Source organism: Musa acuminata, chromosome BXJ3-3 (genome assembly GCF_036884655.1).
Source record: "Musa acuminata AAA Group cultivar baxijiao chromosome BXJ3-3, Cavendish_Baxijiao_AAA, whole genome shotgun sequence".
NCBI classification, from domain to species: Eukaryota; Viridiplantae; Streptophyta; class Magnoliopsida; order Zingiberales; family Musaceae; genus Musa; species Musa acuminata.
Window position 1 is genome coordinate 33,592,139 of NC_088351.1, and position 24,166 is coordinate 33,616,304.

The following is a 24,166-nucleotide window of genomic DNA, read 5'->3' on the forward strand; positions in this document are numbered from 1 at the left end:
CACCAAAAAAAGAAACTAACATGAACACCCAGAAGGTAATCAATTTTAATTGCATGCAGACCCCGACTCTCAAGAGGGATACCATATATGTTACAGCGAACAAAGACTAGTCTGATGTCAGCTAGCTTTCAAGGCAAATAAAATAATTCATAGTCATTGGTTCAACAAACACTACCACCTAAGACTAGTTTATCATGGGCTAATGCTACTGGTCTCGGATACCGACCCATTTGGCTTGTGCAAGACGCTGGTCGGCGACTGCGTCGAGGCTGCAGACCGCAGCGCTTCAGCCAGCGGGCCACCCATGGAAGCCTCCTCCCCATGGTGGCCCCATCCCGACCAGTTGTTGCTAGGTCGGACCACCCGACCGTCCTCCCCGCCGTTGCTGCTGCCCTCCTCGGGTCTCTGCTTCTCACCGTTATTGCCTGTGGAAAGTTTCAGGGAGAAATCCGAGGATGGGTTGCCGGGGAGTGACATAGAGAGATGGGTAGTCGAAGCTGGATGGCTGGTGTAGTTAAGCCCGTCGTCCGACTCTTGCTGTGATCTCGGCCATTCATCAAAGAACCTCTGTAGCACATAGCCTTCGGGTTTGCTGTCTTGCAGCTCCTTAAGGAAGAAGTTTGAACAGTTGCTCTGGAAGCTCCTTCCAACTGTTACTGTTCTTGTGTCTGGGTGTCTATAATAACGCACAATATGCAGAAGGGTTAGGGAACAGTGGGAATCAAAGTAGAGCAGCATCAGACGTAGGAGTTCAAAATAGAAAGGTGAATCACACTGCAACCACCTACAAATTTTCATTGTCCTGAAATCATTTAGTTACCTAAATGCTATTAGGTAACTGAGTTCTTAAAACAATATATGCATGCATGTCCATGCCAATTTTGTCCGTCTTTGATCCCCATTCTTAGCATAGGAAATAATTCAACATGATAAAATTCAATATGCTAGATTCCCATAACATATGGATGCGGATTTATATACTCGAAAACAAAAAAGTCACAAACTACGATGATCTTTAGACAGAAATAATCTATCGATTTGTTATCGACTTTCAACTGAAAGATGCAGATGGTACCTCTGACTAAGAGGAAGGATGTCACGAGATCCAGATAGACCGAAATGGTTGTGTTGGGCACATTCTGGAGGAGGAGAAGAAACGCCAGTTTTCAAGCCATTGAGGGAAGTCGGTGTGGGGATTTCCACATGCTTTCTTGAACGGTTTCGGCCTCGATGCACATGACGCTCGCAGTACTTTTGACCTACCACCACTTCTCTTGAGCATCTCCACTTCTTTCCATCTGTTCTCCTGCATCTCCCAGGCTCAGGGTCCACAGAACATCTCCCCCAGGACACTCCCTGCATCACTGGAAAAAAAAATACATATAGATCAAACACATCTGCGGTTGGGGCGCTTTTTTGTTGTTGTTGTTGTTGTGGGATACAAAGAGTAGAATAATGACATCTTTTAATACTTTCAGGAACATGATGGTAAATTCACCATCAGAATTTGTGTGACCAGTCTAAGCTAATCTAGCTTCTTTGTTTGGGAACTGGTCATATAGTGGATTGAAACTTCATTAAAAAGTGATGGTGATGAATAAAAATCCACAGGATAGCCAATTGCAACAAGCTATTGAAGTTTAAGTGATCATGAGAGAGAGAAAGTAAAGCTAAAAAATGTAGAAAAAGTTCTCAACAAATCAGTTAAACAATAGCTGACTTAGTTCTTCATGTGTTGTTTTCAACTGTGACAAGATGTGCTTACTTTAGAGACCAGAAAATATGACAGGCAACAATCCAGAGTCTGACTAGAATAAGAAAAACCAACATTACTTCATTTCTCTGTATTGCTCCTTCTATTATGTAGCACTTGAAAGTCAAAACCTAAAATTTCAGTATGGAGGAACAAAAGTTAGAAGTCAAAAAGGGGGAAAACTTAAAAAGCTACCTTCAAAACAACACTCTTAATGTATTTTTTAAGAAGGAAAAAAAAATGGGAGTTGAACATGAACGCCATAACAAGTCAAGAACATGGTAGAAGCTGGAAAGCAGCAGAGAGAGGTTTCTCAATAGGCGAAGCAAACAACAAAACCAGATCTTTGCAAGGATCAAGTGAACAACAATGCTAGATCGAGCAAATACTCTACTCGGGTAACAGTGCAACTCAGAAGCTCACCATATGACAAGGACAAGCAAAATAAGTAATGCATAAATAGAACACAGAGAAAGGGCCAGTAGTAGTTACAAGATGGTTGGAGATGCTGGTAGAGCTCAGGATGGTGGTAGTATGGGGATGCACTGAGAAGGCTCCTTTTGATGGGCAGAATAAGTTCCAAAGGAACAGAAACTCCAGCTATCATATACTTGTAGATCAAAGCTTGCAACTCCAGCTCCTGCCACTGTGCCAGAGTGAAATAACCTATCCCTACATACCCAAAATGTAAACAAAAAACACCCAAAAAATAGAGAAATGGATGAGAGAAACCAGCTCCTATGTACATGAAAAACCACTTACTTGGGAATGAAGAGAGTGAAGGGGCGGCGATGGTGGTGGTGGTGGTCTTATGGAAGCCGCTGCAGGGCTCGGGTGCAAAGAGACTGAGAGCAGAGGCAGGTGGTTGCTGCTGATCCAGGAGGTGGAGTTTTGGGAGCCCTGCACAAGGCTGCCGGTCCGTCTGCTGCCGCTCACTCCATCGATGGGAATCCATGAAGTCACACAAAGGAGTCAGGAAGAAGGAAATGGCTCTGCCTCCACTCGATCTCCTTCGGTGGTTGCACTTTATAGTGGCTGCTGGTCTTGGGTTGTTCGGTGGGATGAGGAGGTTAGGAGAGGTTTATTGGAGGTAGGTTTACTGCAAGAACTGAGAGGAGGATCTGTCTCTTCGGGAGAGGTCTGTAACAGATCTGCTTCCTTTTTCTTGGAAAGCGAAGTTACCTTAACGGCCTCCTCCTCCTCCTCCTCCTCCTCACACTGTAAAACACAACTACTGGCTGACAAGAGCTGTCTCACATGGAGTTAACGACAAGGACAGGCAGCAGACAAAGATCCACAAACACACATTGATGAGGTGAGAAGATATAGTTTGGCAAGTGATGACTGATACAATAATATATAATAATAATAATAATGAGGAGGAGGAGGAGAGAGCGAGGAGCATGAGACAGAGAAAGAGAGAAGACACCTGTTGTCTTTATCAAAAAGGTGACAAGCCTCGGGAAGAGCAAGCCAGGAGGTGGCTGAAGGAAGCCACTGCTTGCTGAACCTTGCCACTACCAGAGTGCAACAGCTGGTGAGACAGTAGTACTTGCAGTGGGTCTCAAAAGGACTGGTCCCTGTCTCTATTATGAGTCTTGGAACCCCCCCTTTCGCTCGAGCAGAAACCATTTCTGAAGGCGTCGAATTCAATCAGCCGATGCAGGTTCCATGGCTCCATGATTGGTATTTCTTTATTGAACCGGAACCCTTTGACCTGCAGTAGCTACATCAGTATCTGCACTCATTGCACACATGACTCTCATGTTTATGTGGTCCAAGTCGTCAATCCAAGGGGATAAGAGCTGGATCTGATCAGCCCAGATACAGTTTGCCTATGGCTGCCATGAATGACCTGCAGCAGCAGGTGGATGGTTAAGCAAGAATGAATGTCCCTCAACACAAACACTTTAATGGGGGGAGGGGGTAACTGAGACCTCCATGCTTGTTACAAGCAGAAGAAGCGAAGGAGTACCTGAGCTGGAGACACTGGTGGCAGACTCAGCCGGCTCACGGACAATTATTCATCACGTTGCAGAGAGGCCTCTTTTAACTTTAATCTACTGTGCTCTTCTTCTTCTTCTTCTGCGTCCATCCATCAGCATGTTTCAGATTGCATTCTTGAACAGGGCACAAACGTGCATGCGCACGACGGTCTCCATCTACCGGTCCAGTCTCGAAGATTATTTCTCACCAATGTAGGTGAGAAAAAGCATGGCCAATTATTTCACCTGACACAAAACCCAGTCAATCATTCACGGTGGCGATCGATGTGAAACCAAGAAGATGCCGTAAAAGAAAGCATGGTGATAAATAGTTTGGATGCAGTACGAGCAGTAAATGAGGTTCATAATGGGCGAACATGGCGAGATAAAGAGATGTTGCCAGGGGCGTCTCGTCTGCCATCGCCGTTGCATCATCTCTTCCTCCATGGCAGAGACGGGGTAGCCAAAACAGTAGCCACTGTGGTTGCAGCTGATCCGTGATTTGACACCTCAGTTGCTCCCCTCGGCCCTTCTCTGCTTTCTCATCTCCCTGTCATGCCTTGCTTTGGACTTTGCTTCAATCTGCCACTTTGTAGAGCGACAGAATCCAGTGGGAGGGAACTGGTTCCAGCTCGCATTCAGAGGCCCCCACTCTCTGTCAACAACCACCATCATGATGCATGTGTGAATTAAAAAAAAAAAAGGGGCATAATGTTCACCAAGAGGTCAAACGATTAAAATACTGAGCATATATTTCAACAACTACAACAATAAAAAAAATAATAATAATAAACAATAGTAAATAGATGAACACAAGAGGATATGACAAAACTCATGTGCTTGTATCATTACAAATATTAACCTCCTATATGAATAGTAAAAAGAAAAAAACATAAATAATTCAAGATGATCTATTTAATTATAATGTTATTAGTAATGCAGAGTATTCTCCATCACTGAGGTTGGTGACAAAGCTCAGAGACAAAAAAGATGAGAAGTATTCGAGCACTGCTTCCTTCAGCACAATTATGATGTTTCCGTACTTTGTTTGCTTAACAACCTTTGTGAAGGAAAAGGACGATTCCTGGAAAGGAATACAATGTAACAACTGTGTGTTGTTCTATTGTCCAAGAATCTTACTATTAATCCTTGCACCTTGGACCAAGGTTTGATCTTTTTTTTTTTTTTTGCTTAGAATCATGGCGGCATAGATGTTATTGACCTAAGGGAGTCAACAAAATTAATCTTTCACCACTCAGCTGAGTTTACCAATAGCCAAAAAGAACCCAGGACTTCAACTACAACTAATGACAAGAGAAATGATGGCTTTGGAATCATTCTTATTTAAATCAATTACATGAATTCCACCTTCTCCAAGGATTTGATCCTACAGAACCATGTGTGTTTCATTAACTTTATGTCCCGTTTACAGAGTTCAAGTGACACTCCAATCACACAATTCAAAATAAGCCTGACAGTAGTATCTCAGGATTTTTATTATTTCAAACTTATGTAACCATTTCAGACAAAATGCATTAATTGAGAAGTAAGAATTACCTCATTTATGCGGTAGTGGCAGACCTAACTTCCAAGTACTTGTACACATCCAGTAGCTTGGGAGTGTTGTCCATGTACATCCGAGAATTTATAGATGGATCACACTGGAAACAGCGTAACTATAACATCCCAGTCAACAGGTAACTGAAAATAATATCACAAAATAAGTCACAGCAAGCATAAAAGCATGATCTTGATCAACAAGTCTTATCACGACTAATCAGCTTAACCAGCCATCTTCAGGAAATCATTGACTCCAACCCTTGCCAAAATGTCAAAAACTATTGTGTTTTCATGCTTCTGTTCTTTTAATATTTCATGCCACTTTTAGAACCTTCAATAGAACTCTCTTGATCCATAATTTATCTCTCAATTTTTACAAGTCCACTCCTGATTTTACTTGCACTAACATTTTCTCTGTGTTGTGGTGTTCACATGCAATCTGAACAAATTCTTGTTCGTCTCATAGAGATGGACATGGTTTCTACTTTTTAAAGTACAAGGTTACTATAGGCTAATACCTTATTTCAGTGGATTATGTAACAGAACCATGACATAGATTTATCTCTTGAGAAGTGAAGTTTGAAGAATCATGGTTCCAAGTTATCTAAAAATCCTAGAATAAATGTAGCAATGAAGTTGCTCAAGAAATGACAGGAAACAGAAAAGGCAGGTTAGCATATAGTCCATCACTAACTCACAAAGGGATATAACAGTTTCAGATAAGCCATCGAGTCTGATACACATTGTGTTAGCAGTGCCACAAGTCAAAAATAAAAAACATTATGGCCAAGATGAAATACAACAAGTACTTTATAAGTTCACTGAGCTTTCTTGTTAGATAGAGTCATTTAGGAAAACAGGGAGAGAATCCACAGATCTGGTACCTCATGCTCAATGCTCCTGGAATATGAAGTGGAGTTCTAATGATACCGATATCTGATTCTTGACACATGCTCAAGAATATACTACATGAACACTGAACTACTTGAGCAGTAAAACGACAGAATTTACAAGTGCAGCAGTCCACTAAGTCAAGAGTTCTATCACTAGATAATGTGGTTTCTTGTTGATCTAGTTGCCATAGTTATATTTTCCAATCGATTTAGAAACGTTATCAAACTAGTTAACAAGTTAATTACCCAAGAGGAGCTTGTAGCAGTGAAAGAGTGCCAAAGACATTTAAAAGAATACATCGGATCAAACAGCTAAACCAACTGACATAAGAAAATTTTGGAAGTCCTATCAAAAGAGGATAACATGGGCATTGCATAACGAGCAAAATAGTGGACTCCCACATCAATGCCCAACATATCCGTAGCTGTGGATTGGTGACTGCTCAAGGAAGGAGGAAGCAAATGTAAATGGCAATAGAACAAAGGGATATGAACCTATACCTGGGAAGCACTTTCAGATAGAAAAAAGATGGTTCCTTCTGATGGGTGAGATCTGCTGTGGTTGATGACATAACAGATATAAGATATCCTCTGCAGAATTTAGTTGCAAAAAACCATCAAACAATCACTGAGTTTAGACATAGTCAAACTTGAAAGCAATTGATGAGATATGAAAATAAATCATAAACCTTTTTTTTAAGTAGAAAATAAAGCATAAACTTAACCTTCCATTTTAAAGAGTGATCAATATTCAGCAGGTGGATCGTCTTTCAGGTTTTATCAGCCTAAGTTTGCAATACCATGGCTTCATGGAGAATCTGCTCAACAAGATTTACAAATATATAAAAAAAACAAAAATCTAATGATAAACTAAAGAGATTTGATGGTTTAAGAAGTGTAAAAATAGAGCACCTGACTAGCAGATCCTTACAACGAGCATAATCTGGATACAGGATAACCACAAGAAAAAGTAAAAAGGAAACAAATAGCAGTTATATGCATACAATATAATAGGTGCATCTGACCTGAAGCCAGAATTTTCAGTACTCAGATACATCTTAGGTCATTGATACCAAAAAAAAAAATCTAGACCTTGCAGATTGGTACTGTTATCAAGACACCAGCTATAAGTACTATTTCGATATCCTGAAGTTTTAGCCAAATAGGAAAAAGAACCACTAAATTCTAGTTAAGGAACAGGTGAAAGTGGCTAATTAAGAAAAGAACTTGCAGATGATGAACTACTACTACAGCTGGATTGAACTTGTGCTTGATCTTTTAATGGTCAAGAAGTACTAAATATTCCAAACCAGTAACTTAACCCCACATATAGAAGAAATGTCAACAAGAACTCATCTAATAAAGATTAAAAGTACCTGGATGTATGTGAATAATCCCTGGTAGAACATGATTCTCCAGCCAGGCTTGATGACAATTCAAGAGATTGTTCGTTCTGGTTTAAAAGCATCACAGAAATTTTGCATAGTTCTCTGATGACATTTACAAAGCATAGCTCCAACAAAGCTATTTGAAACTTGAAAAGTAATTGAAAAGAGCAAGCTATTTGAATTGATGTACAGCTTAATAGCCTAGCTCCAACAACAATAAAAACAGAGAGAGAAAGCATGTTGCGGCCAATTGCAACAGCAACTTGGAACACTCTGGAACTGGGCTCTATTTGCCCATCAAGACCGCTACCATTACATTCAGGAGTAAACCATAATTTATTCTATACAAGTCGAAAAAAGCAGAAATTACTAATACTAGTTTATACAGAGCTACATAAAAGTTATTCTTGCAAAAACAAGCCACATAAAAGGAATACAGACAATATGAACATACCGAGAAAGCAGAGTATGCAATATAAGAAACAATTACAGATGGAGATAACCCATCTTGTATGCAATTATACTCTACAACTCTGATTAGAAGGCAAAGTGAATCAATAGAGCAGCAACTATTCCACAGATAGATCCAGGTAATCTCATAATACATCGACAAACATCTCTCAAGGACTAAAAGAAGCATCAAAATGTAAGTCTACCAATTGTCCTACCTATTCTAAATTAGTGACAAGTTCAAGGACTATCACACACACATGGCAAAAAATTATCAGCAACACATTAGAAGCAGTCAGCTTAATTATAAGTTACACAAGTCGAAAGAGATAAATATTAAGAGGATGCTGAGGAAAGAAGACATTTGGTAGGACAAGAACGTCAAACCCAATTCCAACAAGATGTAGAACTTCATAAACCCTAATCTTTTTAACCATCTATTCCTCCATTATTCATCTCTTTGTAGCTACCACTTTTAGAGTTTCACCTTTGCCTTGTTGCGTTCCACCCTCTCCTCCACATCTCCTTCTGGACATAGAGTGAGATAGCCAGCAGAGATTCCAGTTATCATTATAAATCAACGACCAAGATCAAGAAGATGCAACAGAATTTCTCCCAATTTATGGCATGTAAAGGCACAAATTTATCAGCGGAAGCGCAGCATCTCGACAAGAGAGGAGGTTTAAGGTACCCAAGAATCCCAACGACCATGCTGACCGCTGTATGGCCAGTGCAGCCATGGGAGCGTGAGAAGATTCTCAAGCGCATAGAGACGAACCGGCGAAGGAGCGAAGAAGAAGGAGACGGGCAATCCATTACCTTCGAGCAACGAATCATTCCCACCGAAATCGGAGGCATCGGCCTTCACCCAGTCCGCCGTGTCTCTCTCTCTCTCTCTCTCTCTCTCTCTGTCGCGCGCTATTTACGTGTGCGTTCAAGACCGTGCGACGTTCAACAAGGCGGTCGAGCTTTACACATGGGCTCTGCTCGTCTGGGGTTCGATCCGGGTTAACCGAAACCGACGCCGATCGCTGCAACGGCAATGATGTCTACCCAAAACCCCATCGCACTTTCAAGGCAACAGGATCAGCTTGTCACACGTCTTCTAGGTGTTTGACAAAATGTTCTCGTCCAAGTGCGACGATCGCCACCCCCTGTTGCCTGCTCATACGCAATCGAGGCGCTTCGGCAGTAGCCCCGCGCCCGGCCACAGCGCATGAACGGCGAGACGGTGAGGATGGCCACCGTCAAGTTTGCCAGCCATGGGATGATGAGGATGTGTTGCTTTCTCTAAGATTTGGATAGAGAGTTGGACGATCAGAGTAGTGGTGTTCGTGTGGATTTGGCCATGGCAAACAGATCACTTGTGCCGACCTCTTCTTACGTTTTCGCAGGGAAACATCTTTTCTTTCACAGGGACCGCAATGAGTGTCCGAGAACAGCTCGGACCAGTGGCCAATGGGATCGGGACCTGTTCTACTCATTTCTTGTGTCTGTTAGACTAGTAAGCCAAAATATCCTATCACCAAAAAATAATATAAATACTAATATAACTAATAGATAAATTTGTAATAAATATTATATATGACTTAATATGATAAATATTCAACAACCAATCAAACTTTGACACGTGGATCTCGACTAATTTAAATTCTTAATAGATATATTAAATATTTTGTGAAGTGAGGGTTGCAATATAGTAAAATGGGATCTCCTCCTCGTTAGTTATTTTGCATTCATTATTTTGACTCATTCAAAATATTTTAATTAAAATTTTTAGAGTACATGATCGTAAGTTATTTTCATATAGATACATTTCGTCTTTATTCTCCGGTGCTGATCATGTAGCAAGAGTGCTTCTTCCTCCCCCTATGTTATCTCTTTTTCTTCGTCTAATTTATTTGAACATAATTTTTATGTACAAATATATATGCATGGTAAGAATAAGAAAGGTAATACTAGTTTGATTGACCTCTAGGAAATGGTGCTATTTCTTTATTTTTTGGGGTGGGGGGGCTAATGATGACAAGGAAATGGGATTCCTTTCACGACATTATTTCATGCATATGTTTCTGTAATTTGTCGTGGAGTTAAATTTTACTAGGAACAAAAACATCCCTCGTTCCATCCACAAGAACTTTCGGATTGAATGATAACATCATGTCTCCCTTGTGATTTGGAGGAGATCTTTGTGAGCCACTCGAGACAAACGAGTTGGGTCCAATATCAAATTGTTTGTGGATATTTGCAAGCAGATCATTTACATTTGGGTCGAATTCGAGTCATCAGTTAACCACCTCATTTATGAAAGTAGAACAGGTGAGGATATGAATACGAGGAGGAGAGACGGAATGGGAAGATTGACATACATAGTCACAGGAATGGCTCTATATGTACTGAGAAGCTACATGACAGTATCCAATAAATTTAATAGCTAGAGTTTTTTTGACTTTACAATCTGTCATCTATCACCCCTTTTTTTTCCTTTTTTTTCTTATCGACAGATTTATATGATAAACTGATTTTGTTATAGTATTTTACTATGTTATAATATTTTTAACATATTAGTAGATCAAAATTTATAAAAATATTATACAATATTTATAATACTTTTATAATAATTTTAATAATATCATAAAAACACTTATATTGTAATTAGAAAACCTAAAAAATAATTTTACGAGAATTTATCCTAATTTTAGATAGAGTGGGCATAAAATATATAATAAAATAAAATAAAAAACTATTTTTGTGTGTGTTGAAATAAGCAAAATTAGCAGAAGATAAATATTTTATTTATTTATCGTCATCCACGCAGTTGCTTGGCATTGGCAATCAGAGCGGGGGGTTGGACACGAGTGGTCAAAAGCGAGTCCAGTTTTTTTACTGTACCCACACGTCATCTTTTCACCCACCACCCCACGCCCTCCTCGGGTTGCGCTCCCCGGTTCGCCCTCTGCGGCACGTGGACTCTTCCCATTGGCTCAGACATTACGTAATGTTCCTGTCCTCGTCGACTCGCCCCCCCAATCTCTTCCCCCGCCCTTCCGTACCGCACCCCACACCTTCTTTCTTTCGTGAACGACACGATCCGACTCTCCCGCTCTCTCTCCTCTCTCCTCTTCCCCCTCCTCGTTTGCTCCCTCCCTACCTCCCTCCCCCTGCATCGTTTGCCCATTGCTTCCGCGGTTGCTCGAAGATCATACCGGCTCCCCGGCGGATCGATGGACCTGCAGGACCTCCATAATCTCATCGCCGGTAAGCCCGGCTTCTCCGCCGTCTCCGCCGTATCCGACCCCGCGCATTTCCTGGGCCAACACCACAGCAGCTTCATCGCCGCGCCCGGTCCCGACCAGCAGTACGGGATGCTCGTGGCAGCCAGTCGCGGCGGCGAAGTTGATCTTCCGCCGCCACCCCCGCCTCCCCCGCTGCCGCCACCGGGAATGGAAAGCTTTGGGTTCTACGAGACGGCTTTCGGTGGTGGCGGGGGTCAAGGGCGGTGGCCGAGACAGGAAACGCTGACCCTGTTGGAGGTGAGATCCAGGCTGGACTCCAGGTTCAGGGAAGCTGCCCACAAGGGTCCGCTGTGGGATGAGGTCTCCAGGTACATCACCAACTCTTTCCTCTCTGGGTTGTATGAGTATCTATATAAGATATGGCAATTGCCCAAAGTGGTAGCTCTTCTTCCTCCATTGTTGAGTTCCCGAACTTGGTGTGCGCATACAGCGCAGCGTCATGTTTGATGTAATGCTTGCTTCATCCCTATAGCTGCTGACGCTGCGTAATGGAGCTCGATCGTGTCATAGGATCGAACACAAAGCAGCACTCACGTGGCTATTATTAATTGCTTCCTTAACCTAATTGTTGTCTTGACTAGTACAATGTTAATCCAGCTTCCACCGAGTGCAGGATCATGGCAGAGGAGCATGGATACCATAGGAGCGGGAAGAAATGCAGGGAGAAGCTGGAGAACTTGTACAAGTACTACAAGAAGACCAAGGAAGGGAAGGCAGGGAGGCAGGATGGGAAGCACTATAGGTTCTTCAGGCAATTGGAGGCTCTCTACGGAGGGAGCAGTAGCGCCACCGCCGAGATCATTCAACCATGCTCTAAACCTACCTATGCTTCCGCTCTACCGTCAAACCGAGATGCCTTGCAGGTTTCCAGGTTCTCTGGGAACGTTAGCTTGTCGAGTTCTAGTGAATTCGATGGGACCTCATCGACCGGAGAAGAGGGAGAACAGGAGGACGGAAGTATGAGGAGAGCAAAGACGGGAAGAAAGAGTTGGAAGTCGAAGGTGGAGGAGTTGGTCGACGAGCAGATCAAGAGGTTCATAGAGGTGCAAGAGACGTGGATGAACCAGATGCTGAGGACACTGGAGCACATGGAACAGGCGAGGATCTCCCGGGAGGAAGACTGGAGAAGGCAGGAAGCGGAGCGGGTCGACCGAGAGTACGGCCTCTGGGCCAGCGAGCGAGCGTGGATGGAGGCGCGCGACGCCGCCATTATACAGGCGTTGGAGAAGATAAGCCGCCGCGAGCTGAGACCACAACCGCAAGAGGATCGGAGCGCGAACGGGGAACATGGCGATGAAGCCGACGGCAACTGGGCGGCTCAGAGATGGCCCGAGTCTGAGACCGCCAGTCTTGTCAGGATCAGGAGAAGCATGGAGGGGGAGTTCGGAGAGGGTGGGAGCGGTAAGGTCGGCCTGTGGGGGGAGGTCTCGGCCGCCATGGCTTGCCTGGGGACCAACCGGAGTGCGAAGGGGTGCAAGGAGAAGTGGGACGACATCAACAAGCGCTCGAGGAAAGCCAAGGAGAGCCAGAAGAAGCAGAGGAGAAGTGGCTTGACGAACAAGCACGGCGAAGGTTCGTGCAGCGAGCCAAGTGGCTGCCACGAGGAGGGAGAGCAAGGATCGGACGTGGCGGGGGGTTTTGCGCTTGCTGATGGTCCTGCATCTCCTCCGGATTTCGATGGTGGAGTCAATGGAGTCAACGAGATATCCTTCTTGTTCTCGGTGGGCGAAGACGAGAGCCTGTGGGCGAACAACGGTGGTGTGAGGAATACAGGTGGATGAATTTGATGTATCTGCGCCCAAAGAACAACGCCTTTCTGCGAAATCAGTAACCCAAAAAACGTTCACTCATAAATATAAATTTTTAGTATACTATTATTGGCTTCAGGTCTCAATTCAAAGTCGAATTAAATCTTGTCTTCACCGGATACTATTTTAGCGAAGAAAACTTTAACCATGAAATTCAATTTCTTATTCTAAAATTCCAGAATTTACAATACGATGACGTTATCCATGTGTTATTGTTTCATAAAAAATATTTAAAAACCAATTTTTAGTTAAAATGAAAAATTATTATAAGATTATAACATTATTTTTGTTGCCAATAAAGAATTTTGCTGCGTTCAAAAGATAAACCAACCACAATGCAAGGTAATCATGACTACCCAACCAAAATTGTCATGGCAAAAGATTGAATTCATGGGACGATGTGATAGAATTACGGAGCACTGACTTCGATTTGCACAAAATTATATTTGCATGTGTGTATATAAATAGGGCGACCGAGGGCACAACGCAAAGCGCAAGACGGGCTGCAATGGGCAGCGCTGCAAGCGGATGCGCCGTGCGCGTGGTGTCTGCGACTGGAGAGCCTCAGTCGCGGTACGCGGCACTTTGAACGCTGCCATCACGTCTAAATTCGAAATGATTACACGGCGAGAAGTAGTTCGACGAATAATGGAAGAAAGAAGGGGTCGGACGCTTAATTCCGGTCGTCGCCCTCCTCCGGACGCGACGAGACGAGGGGAGGACAAGGAGGCACGCCCATCGCTCCCGCCGGACCACATGAAACCTGCGCATGGGCATCGAAACAGCTCCCATATACACGACTCGTGCTTGCTCATATCCAGCAGCAGGGACGTGCACCACGTCCCCAAGCTCCCATATATGGTAAACTCACTGCGCCGGCAGCTGACCCAGGTGCGTTTGGCCCCTCCTTGTACGGCGTGCTGTAGGAAGTGGACACAGCACAGCGTGATGTTGAACTCTTGATTGACCAAGGCGTCCTCCAGGAAGCGCACATGGCCAGGAAACGCTTGGTTGGGGACGGAGACGATGCTGCCACTGCCTGTGATTGAAGTTGCAGTGTGCACATCACCACACAATTGTTTGGTTGCCGAAAGCAAAGCCTGCAATTACAGGAGTAGGTTGCTGCTTCACACCAGCATGTCAAAGGACTCGCCCTAATAATAACTGTGCTTAATCATTTCCTTGAAACAAAAAGTCTACATAAACAGACCCTTCCTCGAACTTCAAGAATTTGCTAAAAGACATCAGCCACCTTTTTCTTTCCTCACTCTACCCTTAGTAGATAAGCCTCTTTGGACCAACGATCCCTTCCTGGTTAGTTTTGGCAAAGTGACTTCCAGAAACACACGTAGGCAGAAGATGGTGATTTGCATGAGATGTCTCATTAATATTTTCATCATGAGAAATAAGATTAGATATTGTATTATCAAAAGTATAAGGATCTTAATATAATTTTTAAAAAATATAATAATCAAAATATTAAAAAAAAAATATAGAATTAGTCTTAAAATAAATAATATTATAGTTCTTGACTTATAAGAGAGTCATTTGTTAACTAGGACAAATGCAGATAATTATCAGGCCAGTTAGCAGGAAGAACAGGCCCAGCTGCAACAATTGCTTCTAGACAGGACTGTTTAGTAAGAATTTTTATTTTCCGGGTCAGCATCAGTAGGACAACCAACAAGACTGGGTCTTGACAGACATCACATCAAGGATTCTCAACTTAAACATAATAACCTATATATCCTTCTTCAATGAAACATCACAAACAAGTAGATGTTGCAGATTAAAAAGTGATTAATAATTAAGAAAAACTCAGATGAAAACATTGGGTCAGGTACTAACCGATGCAAAATGATCTTCAGCAGAAGAAGTGAAAATGATATAAATGTACTGAGAAGATCATAATTCTAAGATTTAAAGCAAGAACAACCCAACAACGACAGCTAAGTAGTCAATGAGGGAACAGTGGTGAAATAAAGATGGATCGAGATGTACCACTAAGCATGACATTCTTGGAATTCGAGGACTCCCTCGATTGTTGAGAGTACCAGGGAAATAGCAAAATCATGAACAACATACAATGTGAAACACTAGTACACAAACCAAACAGCCCAAAAGCAAATAAACTTGCAATTGCAGAATTAGGGATTCAGAAGGATCAAAACAAAGATATTCCCGAATTCGACGGCCTCAAGTATAATTCGGAGAAACTCGGTTTTGGATCCCGAAGAAAACATATGGATCCCCAATCTGAGAAGCCATCGCCAACTGACGACACGATTTACATTTCGAATTGTTGGTGGTTAAAAAGGGAGAGAGAACAATTCAAAGATATCCACGATTTGTGTTTCCAGATCAATAGGGACAATATCAGCAAGAGTGTGACATCTAAATCACAGACAGGTCGACCATTCTTGTAACGATTCAAAGAGAAAAGACCCGGACGAACAGCAATTAGTAGCAAAGCAACAACAATCATTGCACAGATATAGGAGACGTTCTGTAGAAGTAGGTATCGACACATGCGAGAGATCCATCAAAGCCCTTTTCCTCCTCACTGAGATCCGAATCCACACCAACCACTAGAGAGAAGTAGGAGAGGATAGAGACAATGAGAAGGAAGAAGGGGTGGCTTACCGTGGCACTTCCTGCAGCACGCCAACGTCTTTGCTCGATCGGAGAACGACGACGGCGAGTGGAGCGAGAGGGACGATGAGAAGGCTGGACAACGAAGATTCGAGAAGCGGGCTTTGACGGCCCACCAACTTCATCAAGACGAGTGGATCGCACCCGCAACTCACGTGCTGTTAAGCCGATCTGTCTCAGCCGAGCTCACCAACCGTATTGACGAGTCCCACCCACTTGTCCTAGCACGACTCACGAGGCAAGTAAAACGTTCAAGTCAACAAATTTGCAATTGACTAGCTATTATCCAAGTTATATATATATATATATATATATATATATATATGCCGTGTGGGACCCTTGCAAGTAATGTCAGCTACCAGCGTCAGATCCATTATCTAAAACGCTCGAGGGGTGAATTAATTGAATTCGATTCACAGAGATTATAAAGGACAGGGTGGGGCCCAATTGAATTCGAGGTTGACTTGATCCGGGTGGGCGATGAGTCAGGGTCCCACTTCCCGAGACCTGGATCTGAACACGGACCCACGTATTTTTATTACGCATAACGACAATAAAAGTGTCATTAATTAATAAAACTCATTACAATTTATATTTCAATAAAAATAAATCGTATTAAAAATTAATCTTCTTTTTTGTTTTCTAAAAAGACTGTATTATTTAATATATGCTACGGAAAAAAAAAAATTGCAAAGAAGATGCAAGAAAATTTAACCTTGCTCATTGCACGAAGGTCCCACGCAGGAGAGGATTCTACTGGCCTTTTCATCCCAAAAAAGATATGCATTTTACCGGCATGATGAATCATGGATCATGTCACTGAAATGACACATCATGCACGCTTCCACCATCCTTAAGGGAGAAAGAAAGTAAGATGTGACACTGTGTATATCTATCTCCTTTATTGACCAGACCGACGAGAGTCATCTGTGAGGACAAAAACCTTTGTTGCCAGCTGAAGCACATCACTTCCCCCACAGATTCGACTTGTCCTTTGTCAGATTCCACCACGTCTTCTTCCCATCTGTGTTTCTTGTGGCATGGTAACCAGAGTTCAAAGGGCTTTCCGTCTCCCTCTTCTTAGGATCCCTCTTCCTCCTGCCAGTAGATCAGAAGAACATCGACTGAAATATGTTCTGACGAAAAGAAACCTCGAGAGGTCCTGCTGGAGAATCTCTTTCTGAAACTCTTACAGCTCAAAAGACAATAAGAAAGAACAATGAACAGTGCTCGCCAGCTAAACAGTCCTCACAAACAAGAGAACTGTAGCATGCCAACAACAAGCACAAGGCCATCACTCTCTTGCCAAGTGAAGTCAATCAGTCCTCAGTGCAGAGAAGATAGCAACCATAAAGAAATGTTTTCTAGCCTTATTCTGAGTTATGAATCATCCTGTTTGATATGGGAGAAGAGAACATAATGTGCTCACCAACCAAATCTGTGATCAAGCAACTCTTAGCAGAGAAGCAATAATAGAGAAGTAAGAGGCCGAACATGTATCAGAATCATTGGCTCTTGAAGGCTTGGATCAATAGAGAGAACCCAGAGATGTTCGGCGCCAGTTCCTCGTCCGACCACAGCCTGATCTCCGACGTGCTCCTCCGCCAGAACATGAAGCGAGCGCAGTGGGAGGCTTCGCAGAACCACCAGTCGTGCACGTCCCACAGCACGTCGACGGCCAATCCGTCCACGAATATTGTCTGGTTCCCTCGGAAGTTCCATGTCGGTGTCTTCACGCTGACCAGCTTCTTCTTGTCGACGGAGATGAAGATCTCCGAACCCTCGGCGTCCAGCTCGTCTCCCTTGCACCTGATCGTTATCTCGTGCTGCTTCCCCCCGTCGCCGAGCTGAGCCCTGGTGGCGTAGAGAGTGGTGCCGCGCACCTGCTCTCTCCTGCTCGACATGAAGAACTTTGCGATCGGTGGCGGGTTCTCCAGCTTTTTGACGAACTCCCCGCACATATCACCGAGCAGCAGACCGAACTCCGCGTCGGCGATCATCACGACGAAGAAACCCCTGGTGGGCTCAGGCGCCAACTCAAAGGTGGCGGCGGAGACGTCCCAGTAAAGGCTGACGGCCGAGTTGCCGACCACGAACGACCGGCTGCCTTTCTTCTTCCGCAGGAGCTGGGAATTCACGACATTGGGCTTGATCAGAGTACCGGAGGAGGACGAGGAGGAGGAGCTATCTTCGACCATGACAGAGAGGGATGCGCCGGCTGGGTACTTGGACCAGGTGACGCCGGTGAGCAGCTCCCTCCGGGTGGAGAGGGTGGTTCTGTAGAAGCAAGTGATGGTGTTCTGAACCGGGCTTTGTTCGGCCACCGACGAGTGCCCGTTCACCGAGCATGTGGCTTCTGCAACTCTGACAGCTTGGTTCGCCAAGCAACCGGCAAGATCTCTCATGGTGAGAGGAAGAACCAAGAGATCGGAGACAAAGTTATGGCCCTGTGCAGCCTGATACTTCTAAGATTGGCATAGAGAATAAAAAGCAGAAGATGTATGCTTTAAGAAAGCAAAGTCCACAGAAGGAATACCATCATTAGGAAACATGACAGGCTGAGGGAAAGAACAAGTTACCTTCTCTTAGCTTTTGCCTTTTCTTTTTTCCATCACATATATCTTTCTCTTTCTTTACTTCAGCCACCTGAGCTGCCAATATAGTAATTCCTATGGTGTTGTGTTGCAGGAATTAAGGTGGTGTTATCTCATGCTCATTAAAGGCTGAGTTATAGGAGGAAATAGCATAAACTTGGCTGATAAAATCTTGAAGAATGACCTTAATTGATCTCCTCCTTAAATTAATTATTAAGGAATATGGTCAGCCAGCCACAATATAAATATATGGTTGGCTGAACTTAGTCACACATTGTATTCAGGTAAAAATTTAAATTAACTAATTTTGATGCGATCATTTTGAGTTAGTGACTAAAGCTCAATAAGTTAATTGAGTCATAGTTATACATACATTCACCACTATGCTTGATTCAGATTAGTATACAAAAAAGATCTTGTATTGATCATTTCGTACTCTTTAATTGAAACTCCTATTTGCATTTCTTCTAACAACTCTCTAGTACTAATTATGTTTAGTTTATCCTTAACAAGCAAGATATGACTTGAAGCGATTGGTCTAAGCTATCACATCTCATATTTATAAAAAAAATTATTAATTTATTATTCATAATTTATCATAACTTTTTAAAATTTAAATTCATATTTTGGTGATACTAATTTTTTTTATAAAAATATATTTTTTTAATAAGTCCACAAGTGAAAAAAAAATCCATTCAAGTCTCATATCTATAAATCTATAAAGTAGTACGTTAATCTAAAAATAAATATAAGATAAAAATATATTAGAACAATCACATATGTTATATGTTAGTAGGAAATTTTAAAAAATCTTTTAAAAAAAATATAATATTCATGAAACATATATAAATATTTAATAATTTAATATAAAAATAATAAATATTAATTTATTATAAAACTTATATATCAATAATAATAATAATTCTTATATTGTAATAATGGATAGAGATAGAACGATATCCCTCACTTGCCAAGAATATTCATCCCATGAAGGAAACATTTTCTCGAAAAGAATTATTTTATTTATCCTTAATAGTGATACGTAGTTTAATCATGAGTATCCATTCATTCATATATGCATCTAACAAATAGTAGGATAAAAAGATTATGAATAATCGTACTTGATATAACTTACTAAACCATGTAGATAGGTAGCTTTACAAACTTGTAGCTCTTTCACATGTAACACTTTTAATATGGATGATTAAGCATAGTTACGTGAACGACACAATAACAATCGTATCAATATCATTAATTTAATAAAAAAAATCTAATTTTTTTTAAATAGCACACAAAATTTTTAAATTCATCTCATCATAAAGACATGAAGTATCAATCTCTTGATAATTCTTAATCAACCAAAACCCTATTTAGAATAAGTCCAATTGACTTGAATCAAATCCAATTTAAAGAAAGCCTAATGGAACCAACATTAAATCTTTATTATACTAGTTATTAAGAAATCTGGGGCGACATCTCATACTCAACAGAAGATCAGAAAACAAAACTCTAGAATTTTCGCAGAAAAGAAGATTTTATCGTCATTGAAAGATCGGTGCACTAAAACTCGTAAAAATAAAAAAAACTACGCTTAAGAGAATTACTAAGGAGATCGTATGTCCTTGAATTCCTGTAGATATGTGGGATTAGAAAAAGTTGTTCAAATGCCCTCATCTTTAGTGGTGATCCACACGACAGGGGCTAAGAAGACGTTTCTTAAATCACTACCTAAAACTTTTCCTCGTGCACACTACGCAATCAAGAAAGGGGTCACCCCTTTTTGCTGTCCACACGCCCCAAATAGGGGTTACAATACGAGGAGGAGAGAGAGGATAATACGAGGAGGTAACAAAAAAGAATATAGCTTATGACCATTTGATTTCCTCCTATTTATAAAGGTCCACTATCAACTTATCATAATGGATCATACCATATTGGGTACTGGATCTTCATCCAACTACCCAAGCCTCTTATATTAGTGGGTCTCTATACAATAATTTTTTATTAGCTTTTATTGGATCTCATCCATAATATCTAATAATTCAGGGGCTTAATAGATATTCAATAAAATAGGGCTCCAACGAATATCTCATATATGAACCTTTACCCATCGTAATACCTACCATATGTGTGTGACCCTTTGTTGAAAAATCTTGGGGGGTGACATCACATGCGCAGCAGAAGAATAGAAAATAAAATCATCAATTTCTCAAAGATATGTTCGTCGTTGTGTGAAGATTGATGTACAAAAATCCGCAAAATTTAAAAATGCATATATAGTAGATTGTGTTACCTAGAGAGATCGTATATCCCGGAATCCTTGCATATCTCTAGGAGAAGGTGAAGGAGGTCAAGCACCATCTTCTCTAGCAGTGATCCACACAACAGGGCTGCGACGATGCTCCTTAAAACTTTAGGCATGCTTTGAGGTGCAGAGAGGGGAGGAGAATAGGAGAGGCAAGTAAAGACTCTAGCCTATGAACCATGGAATCCCTCATATTTATAGAGGTCCCATGTCAACATAACCCTAATGGATCCTCTCATATTAGGTATTGGATCTTCATCTAACTACCCAAGCCTCTTATATTAGTGGATCTCTATCTAATAATCTCTCATATGCTTTTATTGGATCTCGTCAATGAGATCCAATAATTCATGGGCTTATTGGATATCCAATAAGATAGGGACTCCGATGGATATCTCATATTAGAACCTCTACTCATTGCAATGCCTACCATATGTGTGTGACCCTCTAGGCCCAATATCGAGTTGACTATGAGTTATACCTATCAGAACTCCTTCTGGCTCAATGAATTATTATCTCCTGCAGACCGTGAGTCATACATGTCTACCATATGTGTGTGATCCAAAGACATCACTCGACTCATTGACTACAGATGTACTAGGCCACTACGCCACAGTCTCCAAACGATACAGAGGAATCTAATCCATTGGATATGTCTGTCCTCAGTTACCGTATACCTATAGTCTCTGATCCATCTAATATCCCAGAGACCGTATACTGGGCATGGTACTGTCAAACTCATACGGTTTCTACTCGAGTCTTCCTCTAATCGGATTCTCCCGAAGAAATCTTTCTCTCTCAATCCGAATGATCTTGATCATAGATTTATCTGAGCAAGAATATATGAGATATTCCTCTCACGACACCGAGAGTGGATGATCCTCTATCGACACTCAATAGCCCTCGTAAAGTTGATTGCCACTCCTGATGATCGGTTGTACTAGATATGAGATATCCAAACATATAAGTTTAGTATCAAAGAGTGGAGCACTCATACAAGACATCTTTGGAATATCAAGTCTAAGGACCATATACACCACTGGTACTATGAAATCATTGTCTAACAATAAGGTATCATCAATCATCCAACATTTTGTAAGCGGATCAATCAGTGAACTCATTCTCCAATGAGTATTTGTACTGTATCCCTAGTGTCCACACACGAGCAGCTATGAGACCAGTTGCATCCATCATATGGACAGGTATATAACACACCAGTCTGTCCGGTTATCTCGATGTCCCTCTTGAGTAACCTATGACTGGGATTATTTAGGATCTGTGTTTAAAGGCGAATCGGTCTCATTATCGTGATCTCATCACGATCCGATTTCTATTACATAGATCCAAAGACATCATAATATATAAATGCATATATGCAATAGTCAATATAAAGTAATAAATATCAAAATATAATAATTAAAAAAATTGTGTGTCAAGTCACACGTACTATTACTCACGTGATTATCTTGTTGGGCACCTATGATTAGCACCCTCTAGGCCCAATATCAACCTAATCATGAGTCATACCCGTTAGAATTCCTTCTAGTTCAGTGAATTATTATCTCCATGATAATTCCCTCGACTCATCAACTACGAATGTACTAGGCCACTGTGTTACAATCCCCATACGATATAGGGGAATCCAATCTATTGGATTTGTCTGTCCTCAGTTATTATATATATATAGTCCCTAATCCATCTAATATCCTAGAGATCGTATATGGGGCATAGTGCTGTCAGGCTCGTATGGTTTTTACTCGAGTCTTACTCTAATCAGATTTTTCTAAATAACTCTTTCTCTCTCAATTCAAATGACCCCGGTGAGAGATTTATCTGAGCAATAATACAACACGTGAGATATTCCTCTCATAACACCGAGAGTGGATGATCCTCTATCAACACTCAATAACCCTAGTAAGATTGTCTATCACTCATGATGACTGATTATGCTAGATTTGAAATTTCCAAACCTATAAGTTTGGTATCAAAGAGTGAAGTACTTATACAGGATATTCTTGGTGTCTTAAGTCTAAGAATAAGATACACTATCGGGACTACAAAATCGATATCTGATAATAAGGCATCATCAACCATTCAGTATTCCGTGAGTGGATCAATCAGTAAACTCATTCTTCAATAAGCATATGCATTGTATCCCTAGTGTCACCACACGAACAGCTATGAGACCAATCGTAACCGTATGTACGAGTATACAGTACATCAGTTTGCCCAATTATCTTGGCATTCCTCTTGAGTAACCTATGACTAGGATTATTTAGGGTCCATGTTTAAAGGTAAATATATCTCATTATCGTGATCGCATCATGATATGATTCTCATTACATAAATTCATGGACATCACAATATATTCATACAACAAGCAATATAAAGTATTAAAATATCAAATAATATAATAAGCAAAAAGAATGTGTATCATGTCACACATGTCATCACTCACGTGCTTGCTTGCAGGGCACATATGACCTGCACTAGTCGGGAATCATCATCGATCGAGTTTGTCTAGAATCACTCTAAATTGACTTGAATTAATCAAACATATATGATTTAGTCAACTAACAAGCTCAAATCAATAAAGATAGAAAAAAAATTAGATTATATCATATTAGTACTAGTCCAAGCTGAATTTACCCACTTAAGCCTTTGATTGGTCACGTGCATCGTACATACCCCTCATATACGATACCCCTCATAAGTAGCAAGTTGGGTTATGATATAACAGGTTGGATTGAGGAGCAAGTTGGGTTTCACTATCTAACGCAAGTTATATAGTTGGGCGAGTCTACCTTCGTAGGTTGGGTTTAGCCTTACGAGTTGGATTGAACCTTATCACTAAATTAAGTCATACTTAACTTACGACTTAAGTCATGCTTAACCATATGGGTTGAAAAATACCTAATTGCATGGGTTGGGTCGTACATAGCTATATGAGCTAGGGTATATATGATCACATGGTCGGGTCATACCTAATCACATAGATTGACTTATACCTAACTACATGGGTTGAATTATTCTTGGCCACATGGGTTAGTCCAGCCAATCAATTTAACTCAAGATAAATCCCAATGTGATATCTCTCATGAAATTATATTCTAATAATTTTAGCAATAATTACAAATATTATAAAATAATAATTAAACACAAATCTATTTTTCTACAAATTAACTAATTTAGATTCATGATTCTAAATTTAAAACTAATTATGAAAATTTACATATAATTTATTAAAATATTAATATATAATAAAATAAATTAAAAATATTATTAAATTAACTAATCATTATAATATCATAATTCAATAATTATTATTTTATTAATTATAAAATTTTAAAAGTAAAAATATTATTATGCATCATACAAATTATAATATTAAAAATTTTAAAATATGAACAAAAGTTAGTAAACAAAAGAAAAAAAAGATCATACCTTATCGGGGAATCCTGTCTTATATTCTTTGGCTGTTA

At 41.0% G+C, this 24,166-nt stretch overlaps 3 protein-coding genes across 11 annotated transcripts; 1 reads left to right on the plus strand and 2 right to left on the minus strand.

The window, feature by feature from the left end:
* Positions 1-16: 16 nt before the first annotated feature.
* LOC103979073 (growth-regulating factor 3) lies at positions 17-9,498 on the minus strand. Of its 9 annotated transcripts, none has more exons than XM_018823932.2 (10): positions 8,849-9,498; positions 6,917-8,557; positions 6,693-6,782; positions 5,296-5,439; positions 4,085-4,393; positions 3,729-3,984; positions 2,516-3,608; positions 2,246-2,425; positions 1,076-1,364; positions 17-676 (listed from the first exon to the last, which is right to left on the minus strand). In XM_018823932.2, exons 7-10 carry the CDS (start codon positions 2,706-2,708, stop codon positions 193-195), a joined length of 1,146 nt encoding a protein of 381 aa, XP_018679477.2. In that variant the 5' UTR covers positions 2,709-3,608; positions 3,729-3,984; positions 4,085-4,393; positions 5,296-5,439; positions 6,693-6,782; positions 6,917-8,557; positions 8,849-9,498; the 3' UTR covers positions 17-192. The 9 variants fall into 9 exon arrangements, with proteins under 9 accessions (XP_018679477.2, XP_064999620.1, XP_018679475.2 ...); XM_065143548.1 differs by having other exon boundaries at positions 6,917-7,009; positions 7,568-9,498; XM_018823930.2 differs by having other exon boundaries at positions 6,917-7,009; positions 7,104-9,498.
* A 1,579-nt stretch (positions 9,499-11,077) lies between these two features.
* Positions 11,078-13,211, plus strand: LOC135633504 (trihelix transcription factor PTL-like). The gene is made up of 2 exons (XM_065143028.1): positions 11,078-11,633; positions 11,939-13,211. The coding sequence occupies exons 1-2, from the start codon at positions 11,254-11,256 to the stop codon at positions 13,104-13,106; spliced, it is 1,548 nt and encodes a 515-aa protein (XP_064999100.1). The 5' UTR covers positions 11,078-11,253; the 3' UTR covers positions 13,107-13,211.
* Positions 13,212-17,135: 3,924 nt separating this feature from the next.
* On the minus strand, positions 17,136-18,395 carry LOC103979072 (uncharacterized). Its single transcript, XM_009395094.3, has 2 exons — positions 18,365-18,395; positions 17,136-18,232 (listed from the first exon to the last, which is right to left on the minus strand). Exon 2 carries the CDS (start codon positions 18,188-18,190, stop codon positions 17,291-17,293), a length of 900 nt encoding a protein of 299 aa, XP_009393369.2. The 5' UTR covers positions 18,191-18,232; positions 18,365-18,395; the 3' UTR covers positions 17,136-17,290.
* Positions 18,396-24,166: the final 5,771 nt, after the last annotated feature.